Source organism: Chiloscyllium punctatum, chromosome 7 (genome assembly GCF_047496795.1).
Source record: "Chiloscyllium punctatum isolate Juve2018m chromosome 7, sChiPun1.3, whole genome shotgun sequence".
NCBI classification, from domain to species: domain Eukaryota; kingdom Metazoa; phylum Chordata; class Chondrichthyes; order Orectolobiformes; family Hemiscylliidae; genus Chiloscyllium; species Chiloscyllium punctatum.
The window spans coordinates 112849129-112874777 of NC_092745.1; the positions used below are offsets into that span (position 1 = coordinate 112849129).

A 25649-nucleotide genomic window follows, 5' to 3' on the forward strand; every position below is an offset into this window, starting at 1 on the left:
GGATCTCAAACTTAAAATATATTTCATCCAGTCAAAGTCTCAACAGTGTCAAATCCATTTGTATGTTTTAACTTGATGACATTTGGTTAGGTGTTGAATCTTTTTCACACTCACTACGCTACAAATGGTGGCTAAAGATTTCTTGGAGTGGAGCATTTGTCTTAGTCCTATCTTGCTTTGCTGTTGCTGTTGCTGTTGTTCTTGCTCTTGCTCTTGCTCTTGCTCTCCCTTAAACTGCAACTTCAGATTATTTTAATAGATGATGATTGAAGACCTTGTTCCTTTGTTAACCTTGAATTTGTTTACACATGGTCTACAATTTGCCTGAAAGAACAACACTTTGTTTAACATTTTATTCTGGGTTCTGGATCTATCTTGTGATGAATGGACTTTGTCAGATTTCAGGCTTCAGTTATGAAGTGCATATTTTTGAAGTGTGATTTTAACAAGCAGGTGAATAGAAATTATGTACATATTGATAGGAGTATAATACAGTGTTTGTCATCTCTTTGATAAAACTTCATTTCTTGTCTCGCCCGAATTATCTTCCCCCAAATGTCTAAACTCAAAGTGATATGAACGATTCAATATATTTGAATACTTAAGCAGTTGTTGAGGATTTAAATAATTGGTTAATTTGTGTAGTAATTGCTGGTCATGCAAATATCTGAGAGAATCTCGCAACATGTTTATGTGAAGGCATCTTGGCATCATTCAGCAGATTCTCTGCTTGGAATTCAAACAGCAGATCTTTCAACATTCGTTTCAAGTTAGGCTTGGCTCACAATTTTGGTTGCAATTTTACTTTAAGAATCATTAATACAGAGGACATGAATTAAAGGAATCCTCACTAAAGTAACAATACCTACTTTTTGTTAATGTGTTGAAAATTAATTAGTCTGTCATTCTAAAAGATGCTTTACTATGTTATCCAGTTGAAAAATACATAGTGAAAATTTAATTCAAGTTATGTTATTTTCCCCTTCCAGTTTTCTCCTGCACCTGTTTTGTGGTCTATGTTAACTCAAATTGGCGAAGAGCTCTCTGTATTTCTATTTTGCCCAATACAACACTCATTGTGTGAACTGAGTTGGTAGACTGTTGGCTGCCCATTGATCCACAGTTTTGCTAACACGCTTGCTTTTTGTACTGTATAATTCAATGACACTAATTCAGCATTTATTTTATGCTATATTTCAATTTTAGAGTATGCAGCAGATCAGATCAAATCCAATCTGGCCAATTACAGTTCCATCAGCAAAAAGATGGAAGGTGTGTTTGATAATGCTGTGAAATGGCATTTATAAAGGAATAATCTGCTTTTTGATGCTCAATTTAAGTTCTGCCAGGCCCATTCAAACCTTGACCAACTGTGCCCAAAATAGCTTAATTCCAAAGGGAAGGTGAGAGGACTTACGCTTGACAAAGTATGACATTAAGTAGCCCCAACAAAGAGTCATTGAGAATCAATGGGAAGACCTCCACTGGTTACAGTTGTACTTGATACAAACAATACTTGGACAATTACGTGTAGTTCATGTAGGTCTTTTCATCTCTGTCCAAGGACACTTTTGCAGAAGCTCCTCCGGGAGTGTGGGAGGAGCAACCATGTTCAGCTACTTCATCAATGATCTTTCTCTCAAAGTCAGAAGCGAATGTACATACTGATAGTTATATAGATTACAGTACCAATCATGACTACTCCATCTATGTCCATGTGCAGTAAAACTGGAGCATCCAGGCTTGAGTTACACCTAACATTTGTGCTGCACATTTGCTCAGTAATTTTACTTCCAACAGAAAGCCTAACCATTGCCCCATGGTATTTAATGGCATTACCATTGCTAAATCGACCCCATCAACCCCCGGGCATCTCTATTGACCAGAGACTGATCTGGACCAGCCATATCAATACTTGTCCTAAAGACCAGATTGGAAACCAGAAATTCTTAGGCGAGTAACTCTTGCCACCTGACTCCCCAAAGCCTGTTCACAAACTACAAGGCACATTTTAAGAGTTTGATGGAATATGCTGTACTTGCCTGAATGAGTGCAGCTTCAACAGCACTCAAAACTTGATGCTACCATTCCAGCAAAATCCAGTGATTGGCACATCATTCCCCAGTTCAAATATTCGCTTCCTTGACTGCCAGCACTCTGAATATGCCATGTACAACAAGACAGCAGCAGCTCACCAAAACTTCCAAACTGTCACCTTGTACCATTTGGCATTTACTGCCGAGAAGGACCAGGGCAGCAGATGCATAAAAACCCACACCTTGAAGCTACACCACCATCCTTAGTTGGAATTATATTATGGTTACTTCACTGTCCCAACATCTATATCTTGGAACACACTTCCCAGCAGCATGGTGTGTGCTTACACAACATAGAACTGCAGTAATTAAAGAAGGATGATGACTATACTTTCCAAGGCCCTGAAGATGGTAGCATTGATGAAGCTGATGCCTTGAGCTGCTGCAGTCTATGCTGTATCAGTAGACCTGTTGTTATGAAGAGACTTCCAGAATTCTGTGTGGTAACATTAAAGAATGACAGTATTTTTTCAGGTCAGGATAGAGCAAAATTTGATAGGGAACCTGCAGGTGGTCATGTACCTTAGTGCCTGCTGTATTTGCTTTCTGTCTTGGAAAGTATCATTGGTGAGTTGTTTCAGTGCATCTTAATGATTCACAACCACTGTGTGCCTGTGTGGGCAGAGTGAATGCTAGATGTGCTGAATGGGGCACTGAATAAGTGGATAGTTTTGAAATTATTCAGCACTGATCTAGGCAAATAAGTGAATATTACATCACACTCCTCGCTTGTACTTCTAATACATTCAGAAGATTTGGGGAATCGGGCAGTGAAATGTTGAAAATTCCCTTTGGCCTGCTCCTGTAGTATTCATTGCATTCGTTAGGTGGTCTAGTCAAGTTTCTTTAGGTAAAAACAATGACTGCTGATGCTGGAAACCAGATTTTGGATTAGTGGTGCTGGAAGAGCACAGCAGTTCAGGCAGCATCCGAGGAGCAGCTAAATCGACGTTTCGGGCAAAAGCCCTAGTCAAGTTTCTTGTCTGTTTTAAGCCCCCGGGATGTTGATGGCAGTCATTTAGCAAGATCTGACTCCCAGCAATGAACTCAATCACCAGATCTGTTTTACAGCTATTTACGGTGCTAACTATTGATGAGAGAACTTGGAAAGTTGCCTTCTGCTCAGTCCTGTGGGGTCTGCTTGCATCAACTTAAAATTGTTTGTTTGGATATTATGGACTAAACTTTGATTTTCTGGTTTCGTGTGAAATTCTGGATCTTCCTGTGAAGCATAACATTTTGGTATAACCTTGTCGCAATTATACTATACAGAGGAGTAACTTGAGGTATTCTCAAAGGTCTCTTCCTAGAATAGCATAGTTGAGGAAGGTGGTGAGTATGAGACTTGGGTTGTCACAAATGAGACTCCATTCCAATTTAATCATTGGCTGAGAAGAGAAATTCAGTTTAAGGCAAACCGTTGCATGAAACTCTTGCTCTTTAGACATTAGGGACCAGAGATTGGATGTAAAAAGTGCATTCTGTACATGTATATTTTGTTTTAATGCCAACCAAGAGGCTACTAAATTGCTCAGACAATTTTGGCTGAGCCAGTTTTACTCTATAATATTTTTAGTTGCTCAACAAATGGTGCTCAGGATCTAGAAAGGTTTTTTTTAATTTTGCAGAAAGGTGGCCTCTGTCCATTTTGCTCCCCTCTCGTCAAATCCCATAAGACACTGGCAATGGCTCCATTTGTATCTAAATAGCAATCTTGCATTAACAAGCTTGTTCAAACTGACCTAGAATCCAAAGCTGGATTCTGTGGCTCTGTTTTTTTTTTGGAGCATGAATTATGAAATAGTGCAGACTTTTACACTGAGTGACTTGCCTGGTGATTCTGGATTAGTGGTGCTGGAAAAGCACAGCAGTTCAGGCAGCGTCCGAGGAGCAGCGAAATCGACGTTTCGGGCAAAAGTCCTTCATCAGGAAGTGCCTGGTGATACTGCTGTTCCTGTGTCAGGTCATGGATTCACGTTCCAATTCAGTGTTGGATCATACAACTTAACAGTGCCTTTCAATTTACTACTAAGGTAATGCCAGTGTTTGTGCAAAAGGTAGATCATATAATTTTCTTTTAGGATATGCTTATTATCAATCAGTTTAATTTCTGTTAGAAACAACTTGTCTTGGTGAATTTCTTCTATTCTGCATTTGCAATTGGCTGCCCTTGATTACAGGATGAACTTTTTTAAAGCGGGCAGCAATGATTTGTTTAGTTTTGGTTTGTGAATATTGGAAATCATGATGCAATTGAATTTTTCAAATTTTGAGAAGGAACCTGTTTGAAGTAGATATTTTCTATTAACATTTTCTAGGTACAATTTCAACGTGTGGCATGTGTTGAAATACTGGAATATGCAAGCTGGATGATGCAAAATGGAGCTTTGTGTCTTGGTAACATTGGAAAGACTCACTTGGGGCAATTGAAAAGCTATCCTGGAGATTAGTTTACAAGCAGCGAATAGTGAATTAAATTTTTTTTATTTATTTCAAAAATCTACTTTTGTTTATAGAAATATTTTGATATCTGTACAATTAGTGATGCCATTCATATATACGTGCCTTTGCACACAGAGGACAGACTGAGTCAGTTGTATTTACAAGTCTGTATGTTAACCATCCAGCCTCTTGGTGTTTAGCTGAGATGGCAGCGGAGCCCAATTACTGATTGGGCCCCCTGTTGTTCTTCGGTAGGTAGACCTTACAGGGTGGTCTTTCCCCACCGCACCTTGGCGGCAGCTGCCCCAAGCTTCAGCAAGTCCCTCAGTACATAGTCCTGGACCTTGGAATGTGCCAGTCTGCAACACTCAGTCGGGGTCACCTCTTTCACCTGGAAGGCCAACAGGTTTCAGCCACACCAAAGAGCGTCTTTCACTGAGTTGATGATCCTCTAGGCACAGTTGTTGATCAACTCAGTGTGTGCCCGGGGAACAGACCGTAGAGCACTGAGTCTGACGTCACAGAACTGCTCGGGACGAACCTTGACAAACACCATTGTATTCCCCTCCAGACTTCCTTTGCATTGGGACATTCCAGAAGGAGGTGTGTGACAGTCTCATTCCCTCCACAGCCACTTCGAGGGCAGTGTGCGATGGGGCAGAGAGTCCAGGCATGCATAAAGGATCTCGCGTACAGATTCCTTCTCACCACCAGTCAAGCTATGTCTTGGTACTTGTTGGAAAGTTCTGGCGATGAGACATTCTGCCTGTGACTGTGGCGGCACAGGTTCTGGGAATAGGCCTGGCCTGTGCCTCATATAACAACACTGGGAGTACCTCACACCTGGTGACCAGGCTTTTACCTGTGATGGAGAGTGACTGTTTCTCCCATTTGCCCAGTTTCTGCCTTGCTTTACTGATGCGTTCCTCCCAAGACTTGGCTCACACCCCAGCCCCTCTGAACCAAATACCCAGCACCTTCAGGTAGTCAGTCTTGATGGTGTAGGGGATAGAGGATTGCTTGGCCCAGTTCCCGAAGAGCATGGCTTTGCTCTTGCCTCTGTTTACCTTGGCCACTGAGGCCCGTTTGAACTGATGACAGATGCACGAATCTGTGCACAGACAGCAGATCCGAGCAGAAAACTGCAACACCGTCCATGTACAGGAAGGCCTTAACCTGTAGGCCCTCGCTGTCAGGTATAGTCACCCCTCTCAGGCTCGCATCCTTCTTGATGGACTCAGCAAATGGCTCTATGCAGCACACAAACCAGGCAAGAGAGAGATGGCAGCCTCTATTGATTGAGACTGCACTGACAATGTTGGTGAACAGTGAATTAAAATACTTGTTGTCAACCTCTTATGGCAGAGGATGGGAAAATTTCAAATTAGAATCCTTAACAACATATTTGTTGCAGTCCACATTTGAATCATGATATCCTCTGAGCAGGTTCAAGGACAGTGTGATTTTCAGTTAGCAAAAGCCTTGGCTGTTCACAAAAAGGAGGCACACCAGGATGTAACACATCCGTTGACTTTTTTCTTTTAGTCCTCCAAGGTATCTGATTTCCCCTCAACATTTTTCTTTGTCTTAAAAAATGATCAAAGTGAAGAGTTTGCTCTTTAGAGAATTCTGAATTTAAGCTTGCTTCAATTTACTGTGCTTCCAATATAGCCCGGAGCTGTAAACAGCCTTCTGGTTGACTGAGAAATTATTGAATAGACAATGTCTATTTCGGGCATGTCTAGCAAACTTTTGTTGTTACCAGCCTTAAACCATTGCTACTCTTTAGTTTCATCAAAACTGTAGCCCAAAACTGTAATTTGTACTGGAATTCTCTTTTTTGAATCTGTGTGTGTTGGCCCATGTGTGATTATTGTTGAACTCTGAAAGAATAATGATCCTGTTCTCGGTCATGATTTGCAATTTTTGCTTACCCCCAAGTCAAAATATAGCATTTTTCCTATGCTTTGTGTGTTGAAAGTTTTTCTTCTCTTTCTTAATTTTATTGGGCTCGTTTTGGCTTTTTCCATGCAGAGATGGTGACCAGAACGCTATGCACAGCTTGTTTGTGGCCTTGCCATGATATACTGTCAGTCACACTTGATAGTGGATTATTTCTAGCGTACTTTTTTAACTAGTCCTGCCTGAATGTTCTCTACTTGTTTGAAGAAGAAACCGTCTACATAAGGACCATTTGTTGTTAACTCATTTGGCGAGGTAATCTAGAGAACCTGTTAGCAATCCAGTGTAAGTCTAATAGAACCTTTTACAGTGTGGAAGTAAGCCGTTCAACCCACTGAGTCATACCAACCCTGCAAAGAGCTTCCATGTCCCAGGGCAATCTGTGGATTGTGGGAGGAAACCCACGCAAACACTGGGAGAATGCACAAGCTTGACACTCATTTGAGGGTGGAATCAAACTCTGGTTCCTGGTGTTGTGAGGCAGCAGTGCTAATCATTGAGCTACTGTACTATCCTCACTGATGCTGATACTTAATTGTGTAAGTTTGTGTTGATAACAACAACACTGACCTATGCATACAGTTCTGAGCTAGAGAAGATATCACTGTGTGAGGCTGAAATATTGTGACCAATGATCTGTTTGGATAAATGTCTAGTCATTGTTAAATAAACTAATCTTGAAGTATTGTCTAATTTGTGAAAATACTTTTTTTTTTCTGCTTCTCCCCATGATTGAAATAACTGCTAGGTAACACTGAATTCCTTCCAATCCACTTAAAGTTGGATCAAAGAGTGTGTACAGTGCAGACAGGGAACAATAGACCCACCAAATCTGCACTGAACCCACACCTCCCCACCCCGGCCAAAAGCCATAACCCCCCCTCCCCTGCCCTATCCTTGTAATTCCACATTTTCCGTAGCTAACTCATTTATCCCGCACAACCCTGGACACTATAGCATGTTGAATTAATGCAAGTGCAGCTTAGATTCCAAATGGAATTCTCTTGTAATTCAGTAGTCTTTATATCTTATGATTGAGTCACAGCGATATTTCTTAGAACCTACATTCATTTGCAGGTAGATTTGTCTAAGGTCAGTTTTACTGAAAAGCCAACCTCCACTTAGTCCAGCAAATAGGTTATCAATTAAAAGCAAAGAATACTACCAGATTAATAATGACCTTAAAATCACCAGCAATGCATACAAATTCTACATCACTGGTATGATAGGTGTGGCCTGATCACTCACTTGTGGGTTCCAGGCCTCCCAGCCTGTCTAATTCTGCCTCGACCTTTGATCTAGCATAAGGCACTTATCTAGCCTTGTACCATTTTGTCCAAGTCTTGTTGTTGATTTTCAATTTTACAGAGATCTTTTTCATGTTTCCAAATTCTCCATTGAAGAAAATTGGCGTGTATCTTTAGAATTTGTGCCAGATCATCCTCAGAATCTGACAAGCAATTTACTTCAGCCCAGATGAGTATGATTTTCTCCATCCATGTTCAACTCAATAAAGCTGGGAAATTCTCTTTACCAGTGTATAAGGACAGATCTTCAGTCTGACTGACTGTATAACTGAACATTCGTACTGATAAAACTCCTTTAAAGGCACCTGTAATGGGGAGGCAATGTACCTAGTGGTATTATTATCTCATTAACTTGATTGAGGTTTTTTTTGAAGAAGTGATAAGAAAGATTGATAGAACAAATGATGTCTGTCTCTATGGACTTCAACTCAGCATTGGACAAGTTTCCTCATGGTACAGCTGATGGAATCCAGGGGGAGGGAGCCAATTGGGTACAAAAATGTCTTGAAGGTAGGAGACAGAGAGTATCGGAAGGTTGTTTTTCTTCAACTGAGGGCCTGTGAACAGCAGTGTATTACGAGGGTCGGTGCTGGGCCTACTGCTTTTCATCATTTATATAAATGATTTGGATGTGAATATAGGAAGTGTGGTTAGTAAGTTTGTAGGTTGTACAAATTGGTCATGTTGTGGGCAGTGAAGAAGATTGCCAAGATACAACAGGACCTTGATCAGATGGGCCAATGGCAGATGGAGTTTAATTTAGATAAATGTCAGGTGTTGCATTTTGATGAAGCAAATCAGGACAGGACTTGTACAATTAATGGTACAGCCCTGCAGAATGTTGCTGAACAAAGAGATCTAGGAGTGCTGGTGCATAGTTCCTTGAAAGGGGAGTTGCAGGTAGGCAAGACGGTACAGTGAAGAACACATTTGGCATGATTGCTTTCATTGGTTCATGCATTGTGCATAGATGTTGGGACATGATGTTGCAGCTGTTCAGAACATTGGTTAGCTCAATTCTGAAAAGAGGATGTTGCCAGGATTGGAGGATTTGAGCTATAGGGAGAGGCTGAAGAGACTTTTTTTTTTCCCCCTGGAATATTGGAGGCTGAAGAGGTTTATACCTTATAAACCTTAGAGGTATAAAAGAGGTATAAACTTTATAGAGGTTTATACAATCGTAAGGAGCATGGACAGGGTGATGAGACAAGGTCTTTTTTTTCCCAGGTTAAGGAAGTCCAAAACTAGAGAGCATAGGGTTAAGGTGATAAGGGAAAGGTTTAAAAGGAACCTGAGGGATAACTTTATCCACACAGACATTGATGCTTCCTCGAACAAGGAAGTGATGCAAGCAGATACATTCACAACATTTAAAGAGCATCTGGATGAGCACATGGATAGGAAGAGTGTCAAGGGATATGGGCCAAGTGCTGGCAAATGAGACTCGATCAGTTTAGATATCTGGTCAACATTGACTGACTAATTGGACCAAATGTTCTGTTTTCATGGTGTATAACTGTGACTTCCTGTCTATGACTCTTTTGCTTTCTGTATTTCTCTCAATGTTGTTCATGTTTTTTCCTCAACATCCATTTAATATAACCTTTTTGGCACAGTTTCTGCATAGACCATCTTTATACCAGCAATTCAGTGCTCTGTGACCTGTTCTTCCATTCTGGGAGTTTTGAGTTTTTATTGGTGCATGGCTCTGAGCTGCCACTTTGTGAACGCTCATGGTTGAACTTATTTGTTGAGCTTCCTTGGCTGCTAGTCACATTGAGACTGCTGTTTTGCTTCCTTTAAATCTACTTTTTTTCTGTCAGTAATCTCTTCTGAATTGTTTAACATCCAAAACTATACATCAGTCTGTCTCTGATAGCATAATTTAAGTTGTCCCTGGATTTGCAAATTCTAATAAATTTCCAAGAACTGGGTGATAGATTACTGTGATGGTGTTTGCATATGTTGAATCTGATCCTTTTGACAGTCATTAGTGACTTTGATAAAAAGTTCTTCTGTAGCATTTTGGGTCAGTTGGTTGGATGTCTGGATTGCAATGCAGAGTAATGCCAACATCATGGTCTCAATTCCTGCAGTGGCTGAGGTTCCCACGAAGGACTCTCCTTCTCGATGTTTTCACACGTCAGAGGTGTGGTGACGTCCAGGTTAAACCACCACCAGTCGGCTCTGTCTGAGAGAACAGTCCTATGGTTTGATAAGAATATGGCAACTTTACCTTTACCTTTACTAATTATTTAGAAGTTTTCAAACCCATCTTCTCTGGTTCTCCCAGACACCGAAGATTATTTTTTTTCCCCCCATAATATGCAGGAACACATAGACAAGGATATTTGCTCCCTTTTGGTTAGCTTGATCAAAATGATGGTCTTCCTGTGTGAGAGTTCCAGCTCAATGTACTTGCCTCATACAATCTTAAAGCACCAACGTTTCCTTTTTTTATTTATTTGAAATGGGAAGGGTATGAAAGCACAATGCACCGCATAAAATTTAGCAGTATTTTGCTTTTTTCAGTTTAAAACAAAGTATTCTTGGGGCTGTCTGCTTCTTTTCTGAGTCTACCCGAACTCAAACATTGCCATTCAACTAGGGCACCTCGTTGTAGTGCTCCTTCATAGTGAAGCACATGGCAAGTTTTTTTCAGCACTGTTCACTTTTTTTTTCCCCTCCTTGCTGCCTGTATCTGCTACAATGTCTTTGTTCAGCAACAAACCCTAGAACGTTCTAAAATGCAGCACCTCACATTTATCTGAATTAAACTTAGTCTGTCACTCCTCAGACCATTGGCCCAACTGATCACGATCCCATTCTACTCTGGAGGTACCCTTTCTAGTTGTCCACTACAGTTCCAATTTTGTGGAGCAAAATTGGTATCTTTTGATTTTTCTTGGAGTGCACCCAAGATCTGCCCTGAGGATCATAATTCTGCTTTTAATTCAAACCAATAAGATTTACCTTACTCTGAGCAGTTTTTTTGTACTCTGTATTATGGTTTTGAGAAGGGCCAAGAGGTTGAAGTATTAAACAGCAGCAGCTTTATTAAGATAATGACATCGGTGATGGGCAAGTTGTTGGAGGGAATCCAGAGGGACAGGGTTTACATGTGTTTGGATAGGCAAGGACTGATTAGGGATAGTCACCATGGCTTTGTTTCTAGGAAATCATGTCTCACGAACTTGGTAACGAAGAAGATTAATGAGGGCAGAGTGGTGGATGTAATCTATATGGACTTCAGTAAGGCATTTGACAAGGTTCCTCATGGTAGATTGGTTCGCAAGTATACATCACATGGAATACATGGAGAACTAGCCATTAGGATACAGAATTAACTCCAAGGTCGAAGAGAGAGAGGGGGTGTTGGTAGAGGGTTGGGCTTTCAGCCTGGAGGCTTGTGACCAGTGGTGCGCCACAAGGATTAGTGGTGGTTCCATTGGTTTTCATCATTTATATAAACGATTTGGATGTGAACATAGGTATAGTTAGTAAGTTTGTAGACAACACCAAAATTGGACTTGTAGTGAACAGTGTAGAAGATTACCTCCAGAGTACAACGGGATCTTGGTCAGCTGGGCCAATGGTCTGAGAAGTGGCAGATGGAGTTTAATTCGGATAAGTGTGAGGTGGAAAGACAAATCAGGACAGTACTTATACGCTCAATGGTAAAGTCCTAGGGTGTGTTGCTGAACAAAGACCTTGGAATGCAGGTTCATAGTTTCTTGAAAGTGGAGTCTCTGGTATATAGGATAGTAAAGAAGGGGTTCTGTCTACTTACCTTTATTGTTCAAAGCTTTGAGCATAGGATTTGTGAGGTCATGTTGTGGCTGTACAGGACATTGGTTAAGCCACTTTTGGAATGTTATGTGCAGTTATGGTCCCCCTCCTATTGGAACAATGCTGTGAAACCTGAAAGGGTTCAGAAAAGATTTGCAAGGATGTTGTCAGAACTGGAGCCTTTGAGCTATAGGGAGAGGCTGAATAGGCTGGGGCTGTTTTGTCTAGTGTGTTGGAGGCTGAAGGGTGACCTTATCGAGGTTGATAAAATCATGAGAGCCATGGGTAGGGTAAATAGACAAGGTCTTTTCCCTAGGGTGGGGAGGACTCCAGAACTAAAGGTTTCGGGTGAGAGGGGAAATATTTAAAAGGGACTTAAGGGGCAACTTTTAGTGAATGGTTTACAGGAATATGGGCCCAATGTTGGCAAATGGGACTAGATTAATTTAGGACTCTGGCACAGACGAGTTGGACTGAAGGGTCTGTTTGCATGCTGTAATCTCTGTGACTCAATGTTCATTCTGTAAGCAGCAAGGTAAGATTAAGCTGTTTCTTCCTAAATGGCTGATGATGACCTCATAATATCATGTGATTAGTCTTAAAGGCAAATACACAACACAAGTTATTGAATTCAAAATGTTTCTATGTTCAAAATTCCAAAACTACCTATGAATTCTGTTTCTCCTCATAATTTTTCTTGCAAGTTATACCACTGGACCAGTTTCCAAGGTGAAGTATTCTTAATTGTGAATACCCTTTAATATTTCCAATTGCTGATAGTTATAAACACACAGTTGAACCAAATCAGCCTTTCTGGCTTTGTGTTCACAACACAGTAAAAGTAAAACCTTCAAAAACTCAAAATTAAGCCCCATGGTTCCTAACCAAATTTTTGAAAAGCAGTTTCAGATTCTGTGAAAATCAATACTGGACACCAATTTGTATCTTAAACGAAAGACTGAGCAAATTATTAAAAATGCAATATTTTCAGTAGAGCAAAATTAAACAAAGTATTCTAAAACTTCAAACCTTTATTTTCAGGCCTATTAATACTAAAGATAAACAAACAAACAGAGTTAAGGGGTAAACAAACAAAAATACCAAAACTGCTCAGTTTGAAAGGTACTTAGTGTGATGCATTGTTCCACAGGCACAAATGATAGTTTCTTGGTTGACTTGCTGAAGATCTGTCATAATCACAATTCACTTTACAATTCACTCTAATAAAGGCAGTAATACATATAACTTAGTTAAAAATCACAACACCAGGTTATGGTCCAACAGGTTTATTTGGAAGCACTAGCTTTCGGAGTGCTGCTCCTTCATCAGGTAGCTGTGGAGCAATACCATATGCCACTGAATTTATAGCAAAAGATTACAAAGTCATACAACTGAAATTTTATATATTCAACATACCTAGATTGCTATTAAGCCTTTCATCTTTTAGAATAAAGTTAAAAGTCACACAATGCCATGTTACAGTCCAACAGGTTTATTTGGAAGCACTAGCTTTTGGAGTGCTGCTTCTTCAGCTGGTTGTTCTTTTAGAATAGTGCTTCCAAATAAACCTGTTGAGCTATAACCTGGTGTTGAGTTTTAACTTTGTCCACCCCAGTCCAACACCGGCTCCTCCACATCACATGTAACTTAAGAGTAGAAAACTAAGCTTCTATGAGTCTAAGGATCTTAGGCAGGGAGCTTTTGATTCTGTGGCATCAGCAGCCAGAGTCCTTTTTCATTAAGACTGTAGTCCAAACCCAATTCAAGCTCTGACCAATTCCTGATTGATTGACCATCTCCTCCACAAAGTCCCAATTATCATTCAATATCTGCCATCTGCTTGTGCAAGATCTTTTTCAGACTACAATTTTCAGGCTTCTGACCTCCATAATAGCCAATTTCTGCTCTCTGTTTATTTGTAATACTCTTTCCTGGTGACAGAGAATGCGGAATCTTTTGACCAGGGTATCTCTTGTGGTGCAGTGGTAGTGTCCCTAGGACACTAGATTCAAGTCCCATTGGCTCCAGGCATGCATAAAAACACTTCAGAAGGGGTTGATTAGGAAAAAAATCTAAAAGCAGTTTTACTGGTTAGCATGGACAAGTTGGACTGAAAGGTCTATTTCCATGCTGTGCATCTTTGATTCTATGAACCAAAGCTTGATCTGACGAAAAAACAAAAGCTTGTTTGGCCTGTTTGTTTTTGTTTTAACGCAAGCTGTTACTCACAGTCCAAAAAATATATTTAACTCACAGTTCACACTCCTAGTTCACCGCTCCAAACAAAAATTGTTAATAGAATTTTAAAAATGACAAATCATAGAAATCTCTAAATAACTCCTTTGACTTCATGGGAGCTTGAATTTTTTTGTGTCTATATGTGCATGTGTTCAAGTTTTTAAAAAAAAATTTTAAAACAAGTCTTGAGTTCACCTATTTTTCAATACATATAAAATAATTTGAGCTGTGACTTCTTTATGATAATTAATGGTGAACTTGAATGGAAAACAGAACTTGTTTCTTTTCTGACATTTTGTTAAACATAGAAATGTAGTGATCTATATAATATCTTTACCAGCTGGTGCAAATGTGGAGTCTAGTTATCATTCCAATTAGTTCTGTTTCCAGACTGTTCTAATACTCTTGTGGAAAGGGGAAACTATGACTTTAGCAAATTACATTGTATCAGTCCAGCAAACCTAGTCTTATCACTTTAACTGGCTATGTTTATTAGATTAGATTAGATTAGATTTCTTACAGTGCGGAAACAGGCCCTTCGGCCCAACAAGTCCACACCGCCCCGCCGAAGCGCAACCCACCCATACCCCTACATCTACCCCTTACCTAACACTACGGGCAATTTAGCATGGCCAATTCACCTAACCTGCACATCTTTGGACTGTGGGAGGAAACCGGAGCACCCGGAGGAAACCCACGCAGACACAGGGAGAACGTGCAAACTCCACACAGTCAGTCACCTGAGGCGGGAATTGAACCCAGGTCTCTGGCGCTGTGAGGCAGCAGTGCTAACCACCGTGCCGCTACTGGTTTATGTGGAACGATTTGAATTTTGTTTTAAAAATGACTTAGCAGTTGTATTCAAGTGGTGGTAAGAGGAGTTAAGAGAACTTTTAAGGTTTTGTGGCCATTAGCTTACATCAAAAGGGAGGTTTAAAAATTGAAGGAGGGAGTGGTTACATAGCCTTAAGCTTTAGGTTTTGTTTTTTTTTAAAGCTGTTCATATGATGTGGGCTAGCATTTATTGTCCATCTGGAATTCCCCTTGCGCAGGTGGTAGTGTGCTACCATCTTGAACTGCTGTGGTGGAGGGCCACTCTCAGTGTTGTTACAAAGGGAAGAAGTTCCAAGGTTTTGAACCCAGCAGCAGTGAAGTAATGCTGATTTTTTAGCTTCGAGTCAGGATAATGAATGGTTTGATGGGGAGCTTGTATGTGTTCCCATGTATCTGCTGCTGCCTATGCTCTTGTATCATATCATGGAGGTCTATGTATGAAAATTCTGTGCCTGTGTGCTTTCTTCCATTTCACCTGAGGAAGGAGCAGTGCTCTGAAAGCTTGTGATTTCAAATAAACCTGTTGGATAATAACCTGGTATCATGTGACTTCTAACTTGAATCATATCAGTACTGTAAAAGGGAACAAAATTAAATAATGAAGGCAATAAATTCAGTTTTGAGTAGATGATGACAGGTTGAAAATTCATTCTAATATAAAATTGTCTAGGGGAAGCTGGAGGGCACAATTAAAACTGAAGGGAACATGTCAGGATCTCTGATTTGCTGTTGCAATCATAAGATACACATAGGTGATGTAGGAGAAATGCTAATTGAATGAAGTTGTTTTCATGTTTCCACTCCAATTCTTAGATGACAAAGCTGGTAAAATTACCTCTGCACAGAGAAACAGTAATACAGTGGTGGAGCCTGATTAGAGTTAAATTGGAAGAGGAAAGGAAGTATTCAGTATAAATCCAAGTTTTAGACTATTTTGGAAAAGTAGACATTACCATCTATGATAACACCTAACAGTGTAAATGGATTTCTTGCTGTTAGGAAAGCATATTGAATCTCTTCCAAAATTTCTTTGATTTACAGGTAGCAAAATAAAGATTGGAAATTGCATGTTGTAGACTAAAATATGGTGTTACATTAAAGCAATGGCACTTTTAGCATAATGGATAATTTGACTTTACAGAAACACAGAAATGTTTCCGGGCCAGAGATTGTTCTAAAGTTATGTCTTGATATGCTCTTTAAAAGCCAAACCAACTATATCCTGCAAAACAAGGTGCAATATTTTCAGTTGCCTCTTAGTAACATTAATGGAAGGTTTTCACTACTTGACTGACTTCTAAAAGTCGGTAGCTAGTTTTGAAAGAAACAACAGAACTGGTCTTGGTATAAGTTGAATCATTGCAGGTGTATAGCGCCCAGCTTCACCATGATTTGAGATCAGTAAATGTGTTTTTATACAAAACGTGTCTGTCCAAACAGGTTATGACAGCTCCAAGGCAGATGGAACTTGTGGCTCCCAGATAGGAGTGCTACCGGTGCATCACAAGAACTCCTTAGTATTTCTTTAAATGAGCTCAAGTTGTCACCCCCGCCTGCCAAAGCAAAACGCTCAGAGACACAATATTGTTTTACCTCTATCTTTATCCCAGGCCCTGAAGGGAGAAAGAGTAATCACCCATATGTACAGGGACATGACTTTATGGTCTTCTCTGGAATAGCAATTTCTTAATGAATTATATAGTCACTTTATATGGAGGAGCATCCAGATAAGGCAACATGCATATTAATTGGGTGACCATTACAATCAGCAAGTGACAATAGCAAAGATTAAGCCATCTGCTTTATACAATGAATGTTCTTGACCTTAACTGGCTTCACATAATGAATACTTTTCACCTTGTTAAACTGTCCTTACATACTGAATGCTTCCAATGTTGTTCAATGGCTCTACATAATAAATGCTTTTCCACCTTGTTAACCCATTACCCTTGCCTCCAGTACCCCATTGTTAACTGCAAGTTCTTATCTGATCTGAGTCATGCTCAGTTGAACCTCTTTTTCTCAAAACTCAGAACTTAACTCTTTCTCTGCCTGGTTATACCCATGCACATTTTCAAAGTGACTACCCAATCATTGCCCTCCACCTCAAAATATTTAATCTCAACTTTTTTTATTCTCTTATGGGATATGGATGTTGCTAATGAGGACAGCATTTATTGTTTATCCCAATTACCCATTGGAATTGATACAGTTAACAATGGGAACTTCCAAGACAGTGGGAATGAATCAGTTTGCCTCTAGCTGTTTGTGATACTCCAGTTAGTTCCCAGAGTGAGAATGGTGACTGCTGACAGCTTATGGGTAGCACAGTGACTCAGTGGTTAGCACTGTTGCCTCACAGTACCTGGGTACGATTCCGGCCTCTGGTGACTCTGTGTGGAGGTTACACATTCTCCCCCTTCTGCGTGGGTTTCTTCTGGGTGTTCTGGTTTCTGTCCACCATCCAGAGATTTGCATGTCATGTGAATTGGCCGTGCTAAATTGCCCATAGTGTTCAGGGATGTTTAGGCTAGTTGCATAAGTCAGCGGTAAATGTAGAATAATAGGATAGGGGACTGGGTCTGGGTGGGTTACTCTTCGGAGGGTCGATGAGGACTTGTTGGGCCACTTGAAAGGGTTCAGAAAAGGTTTACAAGGATGTTGCCAGGGTTGGAGGATTTGAGCTGTAGGGAGAGGCTGAACAGGCTGTGGCTGTTTTCCCTGGAGCGTCGGAGGCTGAGGGGTGACCTTTATAGAGGCTTACAAAATTATGAGGGGCATAGTTAGGGTAAATAGACAAAGTCTTTTCCTTGGAGTCGGGGGGGTCCAGAACTAGAGGGCATAGGTTTAGGGTGAGAGGGGAAAGATATAAAAGAGACTTAAGGGGCAACTTTTTCATGCAGAGGGTGGTACGGGTATGAAATGAGCTGCCAGAGGATGTGGTGGAGGCTGGTACAATCGCAACATCTAAGCGGCATTTGGATGGATATATGAATAGGAAGGGTTTGGAGGGATATGGGCTGGATGCTGGCAGGTGGGACTAGATTGGATTGGGATATCTGGTCGGCATGGACGGGTTGGACCGAAGGGTTTGTTTCCATGCTGTACATCTCTATGACTCTCTGACTGTGTGACACTAACATTACACTTAGAAAATCCAGGCCATTGAAATTCTCACCAGCAATTTCTGATGTTGTTTCATTGTTAATATAGCTTTTTTTCATTTTTCAAGGGATTGACCCATGTTAAAATATTGAGATATGAAGAAAATATATGAATGTATAAGAATTATACTGTCTGGCAACCTCTTTGAAATTATGTATATTGGCACATTCTGTTCCAAACAGCATTTGTCTAGTTTGGAAGTCAGCTGATTAATCTTATTCAACAGACACCTTTTTGTGAAAAATCTGACTTGCAATATATGTGTCTGTAGTGACAGCTTAAGTGAATGCTGAGGAACATATCACCTGCAATCAGCTAAAGTTTCCTTTTGCCTACCCAAACACAGGTTTTCGGCTTTGCAATAAATATGTAAAAATGGAAATGAGACTGGGAATGTTCTTGTACGATCCCTGAAGAAGGGCTTTTGCCCAAAATGTCGATTCTCCTGCTCCTCGGATGCTGCCTGACCTGCTGTGCTTTTCCAGCACCACACACTCTACTCTGATCTCCAGCATCTGCAGTCCTCACTTTCTCCTTTGCAATGTTCTACAAAGGCTAACTTAGGAAGTGAATGTGTGTTTCTTTATAAATGTTTGTAAATGCTTGTTAGAAAACACTGCATCATTTATTCTAAATCCTGAAATTCCATGATCCAGAAATGAGTTGACCCAAGCCTTGCCCTGGATTTACGTTGAAGGGTTAAGGTGAAACTGCCATTCTGAGTCGCTGTTGTCCAACAGTCAGTTCCAGGAATTTGTTTATTCTCTATCACTGGTTCAGTGATTTAGTTCCAAGTCTGGAGGCAAAATTGCAGGTGGTGGTGTTCTTAAGCATCTCCTGCTCTTGTACTCCATGTGACAGGGGTTGCAGGCTTGGATGGTGCTGTCAAAGAGCATGTTGTATCTTTTACCATTGTGTATATAATGGATTGTTTATATCAATTTTGATCTTGTGCCATCTCCTCCTCAGAGTAGGAAGATAGCTGAAATTCTCAATATTATTTAAAGCCTAGCCATGAACTTGAACTTGTAAAAGGAAACTGTCTACTGTTATTCATTCATTACATCAACTTGTAGCTAAGGTTCTTCACTCAAAACCTAATCTTACTTAAAACTTTGGATTCTTTGAGACATTCCTTCGGAAATCTAAACAAAATATGTTGAATTAAAAGGCTTTATGAACAAAATCTATCAGTTTTCATTAAATTAATTGGAATAGTATTTTGAGGGGGGTGGTCCCTCATTTAATCTTTTCAGCTTGTGCAAGTCAGCCATGACCATCTTTTTCCATGAGGTAAAGTATGATTAGCAATAATCATGCCAATAATTAGCATGATTGCAATTCTGTATAGAAAACCTGAGTAGGCTTGGAGCACTGTACAAATCTCAAAATCAGGGCACAATATTTATTATTCTCGAATGTACACTTGATTTTTGTGGTAATGTGACTTTCATGTAGAGTTCTGAAGAAGGGACTCCACGTTAATTCTGTTTTCTCTTAACACAAGCTGCCTGACCTGTTGAGTTTCTCTAGCAATTTCTGTTTTTGTTTGATTTTCAGCATCCGCAATTCTTTGTTCTTATCATAGATTTTTTTTCCTCTTAGATTCTTCAGAAATATGACCCTCAGAAAGAGGAAGAATTGAGAGTCTGGATTGAAGAAGTTACAGGCAGACGCTTGGGTGAGAACTTCCAACTTAGCCTCAAGGATGGTGTAATACTTTGCATGTGAGTAGCTGACTGCTTTACTAAGTCTTGTTCTCATTGGTGTGGATTATGCTGTTATGAATGTTGCATTTAGCTCTGTGGTGCAATTTCCCTTGGGCTCACCTCAGAAGTATTAATGTTTCTAGTTCTGACTTAAATTTGCACTAATTATACGTAACACAAATACAGTTGCTGGAAACCATGAGTTCTGATGAAAGGTTGTTGACCTGAAACATTCACTCCTGGTTTTAGTCTCTCCACAGATGTCAGAGTCTGTTGAGTATTTCCAGCTTTCTTTGTTGTATGATTTCTTATTTTCTGCTCGATTGAGTAAAAACATGAGAGAACGAGCAATTTTCAGGCAACTTGTATAAGCTCAAGATGTCTTAAAGTGCTTTGGAGCAGATTCAAGTAGTTTGTCTGACCACTGTTCTAGGAAATAAAGCCTTAGTTTACACAATAAGTTCCTGTATTTACATATCAATCCTCCTTGTTTACCATTCTGTGAATTCAAAAGAGCTCTCTCTTAGGGCACAGTAAAGTGTACTTAGTTGGACTGGTAAACACTGGCAGTAATGTTATGTGGATTTCTAGAGAAGGTAGAATTTCCATTTTTATTGAACTTTTCATGAGAATCGTATTATTGTCTGTTGACAAGGTAATAATGGATGGTGAGAGTGATGGGGAAGTAATCCAAGATGAATCTAACAATAATTTTCTAAAAAACGCAAAATAACATGGTTTTATGATGGCAGAGTTGTGTAGGCAGCCTAGGATGGAGTAGCTGATGACAGGGAAACACTTAACTGGGGAAAGGGAACCTGGATAATTTGGATGAAAGCTGAAAATAACTTTTGCAGTAAAAGTTATTATTGAATTCAGGCAGTGGGAAGGGATCTCTATGAAAAGATTACTTGGAGCTTTGGTGGTTAACAAACAAAAGTTCTAAAGAGAGACTGGATGGATGTGAATGAGGTACTCAAGTATGAAGTTTCTTTCTTCAATCTCCAAAGATCACATTCAGTATAATGGATAATAGAGCATAAAATTGCTAGGATGATGTGTGAGTGATTTAAAATTGGAAGCTCTAGGAATGGGATTGTTTACCAACCGTGGAATTATTAGGTTACCAGTCAAAGATTTAGTGACATCTTATACGTCAGAAGCAATGCAACTGTGAATAGGAGAATCCATTAGTATGTTGGTGGGGGAAAGTTACATTCTTTGAATCAGGAAGCAAACTTTCAGTTAGATATTTGCATATGCTTTACTATAATCAACGTTCATAAATGCTTTAACCATTTTAAACAATTGGGACTGAATATAAACAATAGAGAGAATGACTTGTATTCTATATAGTGCCTTTTACCGCCTCCAGGATGTCTCATAGCACATAACAGTCAAGGAATTACCTTTAAGTGTAGTTGACATTATAATATAGAAAACTATGGCAATTATTGCATGTACAGCAAGATTGCACAACTAACTCTGAAATATATAACCAGGTTATCTATTTAGTTTTTAGTTGAGGGATAAATATTAGCCAGGAGATCAGAAGCACTTCCATTATGTTCTTTGAATAGTGCCAAGGGATTATTTACATTGATTTCAGAGGCGAGGCATGAGGTCCATTTTTCACATCATATCCAGAAGACAGCACCTTAAATAGTGCAACACTTCTTCATTACTACACTAGAATGACAGCTGAGTATTGTTGCCTGTCTTTCAAGAGGAACTTGTACCCAAATCTGCCTAACTCAAAGCAAGATTGCTAGCACTAGCTGCCGAGGTGGTACTTAATAAAATGCATATTTACTAGTTTGTTCAAAGAATAGCTGTCAGTTCAGTCGTGTAAAAGAGACGAAAGAAAACAGGTTGATTAGATCTTTGTATATGATGAATAAATGGCACCCGGAACTCTTAAAAGTAAAAAGGGCAGATTACAAATTTGGAATTCTGAAATAAGAACATTTGTTTTTGTAAGTTTGCTCAAATTCCTGTTTTTCTCATAGCCAGTTAAGTTATTGACTAACAATACACAAGGTACACCTGGTACGAGTTTTGAGAAGATTTGTAGCTTAGGTTGAGGTTCTGGATGTAGGCTTGCTCACTGAGCTGGAACTTTTTGTCACCATAATAGGTAAAATCTCCAGTGAGCCTCTGGATGAAGCATTACTGATCATTCCTGCTTTCTATTTATATGTTTGGGTTTCTTTGGTTTGGTGATGTCATTTCCTGTGGTGATGTCATTTCCTATTAAGGTGTAATTTCCTGTTTTTCTCAAAAGGTCATAAATCGAGTCCAAGCCAGTGTTTTTTGATAAGAGATCCGGTTGGAATGCCATGCTTCTAGGAATTCTCATGCGTATCTCTGTTTGGCTTGTCCTAGAATGGATGTGTTGTCGCCGTCGAAGTGGTGTCTTTTCTCATCTGTATGTAAGGATATTAGTGAGAGAGGGTCACGTCGTTTTGTGGCTAGTTGATGTTCATGTATCCTGGTGGCTAGGTTTCTGCCTGCTTGTCCAATGTAGTGTTTGTTACAGTCCTTGCATGGTATTTTGTAAATGACATTAGTTTTGCTTGATGCCTGTATAGGGTCTTTCAAGTTCATTAGCTGCTGTTTTAGCGTGTTGGTGGGTTTGTGGGCTACCATGATGCCAAGGGGTCTGAGTAGTCTGGCAGTCATCTCACAAATATCCTTACGTACAGATGAGGAAAAACAGCACTTTGACTGGGACAACACATCCATCCTAGGACAAGCCAAACAGAGATGCACATGAGAATTCCTAGAAGCATGGCATTCTAACTGGAACTCTATCAACAAACACATTGACTTGGACCCAATTTACCACCCCCTGAGAAAAAGAACTGGAAATGACATCACCAACCCAAACATATAAATAGAAAGCAGGAATCCTCAGCAATGCTTCGTCTGGAGGCTCACTGAAGATGTTACCTAGCATGGTGATGAAAAGTCTGAAAATGAACCTTCCAGCTTAGCAAGCAAACGTACAATCCAGTACACCTGAAACATTACCTGTAATTTCTTCACTGCTGCTGATTGGTGTACAGTGATGTAGTGTTCTAACAAATATACTGCACAATGAACTGGGGGTCAGGTTGGAGAAGGAACGTTGAATATATGTGTTTATAGGCCAGCTGATAACTTGATTGGAAGGAGAGGTGACTAGTGACCATCCCTAGTAAAATGTGTACGTGTTAATTTTAGACTGGTTTTCATAGTGAGATTATTAAAATGGTAGAAGAGAAATCAACAATTGACAAAGCAAAAGTCAGTTTTGTGAATTATTTGTGGATTGACAAAATGGGTCCCTTAATTGAAGGTTGCTTAAATATGCAAAATCCTTGCCCATTTAAAAAAAATAAATTCTGATATTCTTAGACTCTGGGCCTAAATTTCACCCCTTCACACCTCACCATGAAACTCCCTGCTGATTTTCTTTAACCTACACCTAACTGAGCTTTAAGTACATTATATCTAAACAGTCTCCATCTCCCCACTGGACATGTGTTTTTGGCGGTAGTGATGCATCACTAAGGAAATGTAGGTGAAGATTTATGCAAGTTTTTTTTAATATAGCGAGCCTTTGCCACATTGGATGCTTTGCCTTGACCTGTAAAGTTGTTTCAGCGTTTAGAACGTGCTCATTTTCTTTAGTTACGGTTATTCTAAAGTAGGCAAGAGTTCCCCACACTGGCACCAGACTGTGATATTTATATTGGTGAGATGGACAAAGTAGATCTGCACATCTGGGTGTGCTATTTGAAATTGGTTTGAGTTGCTCACAGCAGCTTCCCTAGGCGTTCTGATGGAAACCCTATAAATTCTTCGAGTTTAGTTTACCCTAATCAGGACTTCATTAGGTTAGATTAGATTCCCTGCAGTATGGAAACACCCCTTCAGCCCAATATGTCCACACCAACCCTCCGAAGAGTAACCCACCTAGACCTGTTCCCCTGCGTTTACCCCTGAGTAATGCACCTAACACTACGGGCAATTTAGCATGGCCAGTTCACCTGACCTGCACATCTTTGGATTGTGAGAGGAAACTGAAGCACCCGGACGAAACTCGAGCAGACACAGGGAGAATGTGCAAACTGCACATACAGTTGCCCGAGCGGGAATTGAACCCAGGTCCCTGGCATTGTGAGGCAGCAGTACTAACCACTGAGCCACCGTGTCGCCAATGCCAGTAATATCTCAAATGCGTCTTTGCCAGAATATCCATAAATGATGCCTCTATCATTTTTATTGTCAATGAAGTTGGCTCTGGATCTGTCCAGTGTGCTTGAAGAAACCATATCTGCATTCTGATTTATTGATTAAAACACTCCAGTTTCCTTTTCTTGGTTGAAACTGCATGTATCAGGATTGTTTCTTGTTAGCACACAAAAAGTCAAAATTTATTTTTTACTGTGGCTGGGAAATGCCTAATTCTGGAGAATTTTCTGAACACTTTAATTGACGTTCAGACAGTTAGACTTTTTATTTCTTCGTGGAATTGTTATCTACGATTTATCTCATTTACTTGTTGTAAAACCAATCTAACTGCACATAGACAAATTGCACCATTTGAACGTTTTACCTCTAGCTTTGAGGTATTGCCCTTTCTGAATTGGTTCGTTTTCAGCTTCCTGACATTCTTCTTATAACAAAGCCAGAAAAACTGCAATAATAATAAGGTTGGTAATCAGCCTGGTTAGGTATCCTACTGGATATCTGGTAACTAGTCCAGTTTTATTTGTAAACAAATTAATTCCTAAAGTTGGATGACCAATCTTTTGTAGCCCTATGATCATATTTGAACTGATCGTTGCATTTCTATGAAGTTGCTGGTTAGCAGCATAACATCGTCCTGAAGGCAAGTATTTTGGAACGTGTTAAGTGAGCAAAGGAATACAGTCAATTGATAGTATGACAAAGGGAAGATCAGAGACTCTGGAAAGGTCCATCAGGTCTTTAAATTAAAATTTTTGGCATTCTTGCATAATTGAATCGTTCCAATGGTCAGAAACTGTACTAAGTTCTCAAATCAATTTTTCAGGCTCATGAACAAGTTGCAACCCAATTCAATCAAGAAAATAAATGAATCCAAATTAAACTGGCACCAGGTAAGAAATAAAACTTTTTAACTGCAATCCTGTCCTGACTGTTGGGAGTTTGATCTTTAAAATATGTAGTGATGACCTTGACAAATTTCTAACCTCCTGTTCTCTCAAAATTAGTTTGGATGACATATTCTCTAGGATATGTTTGAATAATTTGCTGGCACTGGCTTTTGGACTGCCAACTGGACAGGGTACTGGCCACCCAGAGAGTTATATCCCAAATGAGTGCTAAGCTTGCTTAGTTAATTCATTTTCAAATTATCTTTCTGATATTGTTCAAAAATTTCCATACAGCTGCTGGGCTAATAGTAGGGAGAGAAAGCAATTTTGTTTAATTACCTGGTTTAATACCCTATTTTGTTTTGATTTGTATGCCAGTGCAGAGCTGTGAGGTTATAAAATGATTGATTCCTGAAATAGCGCTACCAACTATTTGTGACCGTACTTTGGTTAGCAGTATAGTTTGCTACCCTGCAAACAGGTGTTTTGGAATGAAATGTGAACAAAGTCTTGCAGTTGATATGTATAGCACAGAAGGAGGCCTTTCAGTCAATCATAATTTTGCTACTTTCTGTGGAGCAGCTGTGTCAAGTCCACTTTTGGAGGACTGTCAAGTTCTAGTTGCTCTATTGAAGGAAGGATATTATTACATTGGAGAAGTTCAGAAAAGATCTACCAGCATGTTGTTGGGACTGGAGAGTTTGAGTTATAAGGAAAGGCTAGATAGGCTGGGACTTCTTTCACTGACGTGTTGGAGGTTGAGGGCTGACCATTTAGAAATTTACAAAATCATGACTGGCATGGATAAGATGAATAGCAAAGGGTAGGGAAGTCCCAAAATAGAAGGCACAGAGTTAAAAGGAGAGGGGAAAGAATTAAAAGGGTCTCCTAGTCTTGCACATTTATTTCAGCATTGATTCCTGCTTCCACAATCCTCATGGGGAGGAAGTTCAAGGCCTTTGCCATTTGCTGTGTTTAATT

At 39.8% G+C, this 25649-nt stretch overlaps 1 protein-coding gene across 1 annotated transcript in view; it reads left to right on the forward strand.

The window, feature by feature from the left end:
* Positions 1 to 25649, forward strand: part of cnn3a (calponin 3, acidic a) — a 108592-nt gene that overhangs the window by 46629 nt on the left and 36314 nt on the right. Inside the window, exons 2-3 of the mRNA XM_072574609.1 lie at positions 19439 to 19560; positions 24605 to 24671. Coding sequence (XP_072430710.1) covers positions 19439 to 19560; positions 24605 to 24671 — 189 coding nt within the window. The remainder of the gene's footprint in view (positions 1 to 19438; positions 19561 to 24604; positions 24672 to 25649) is intronic.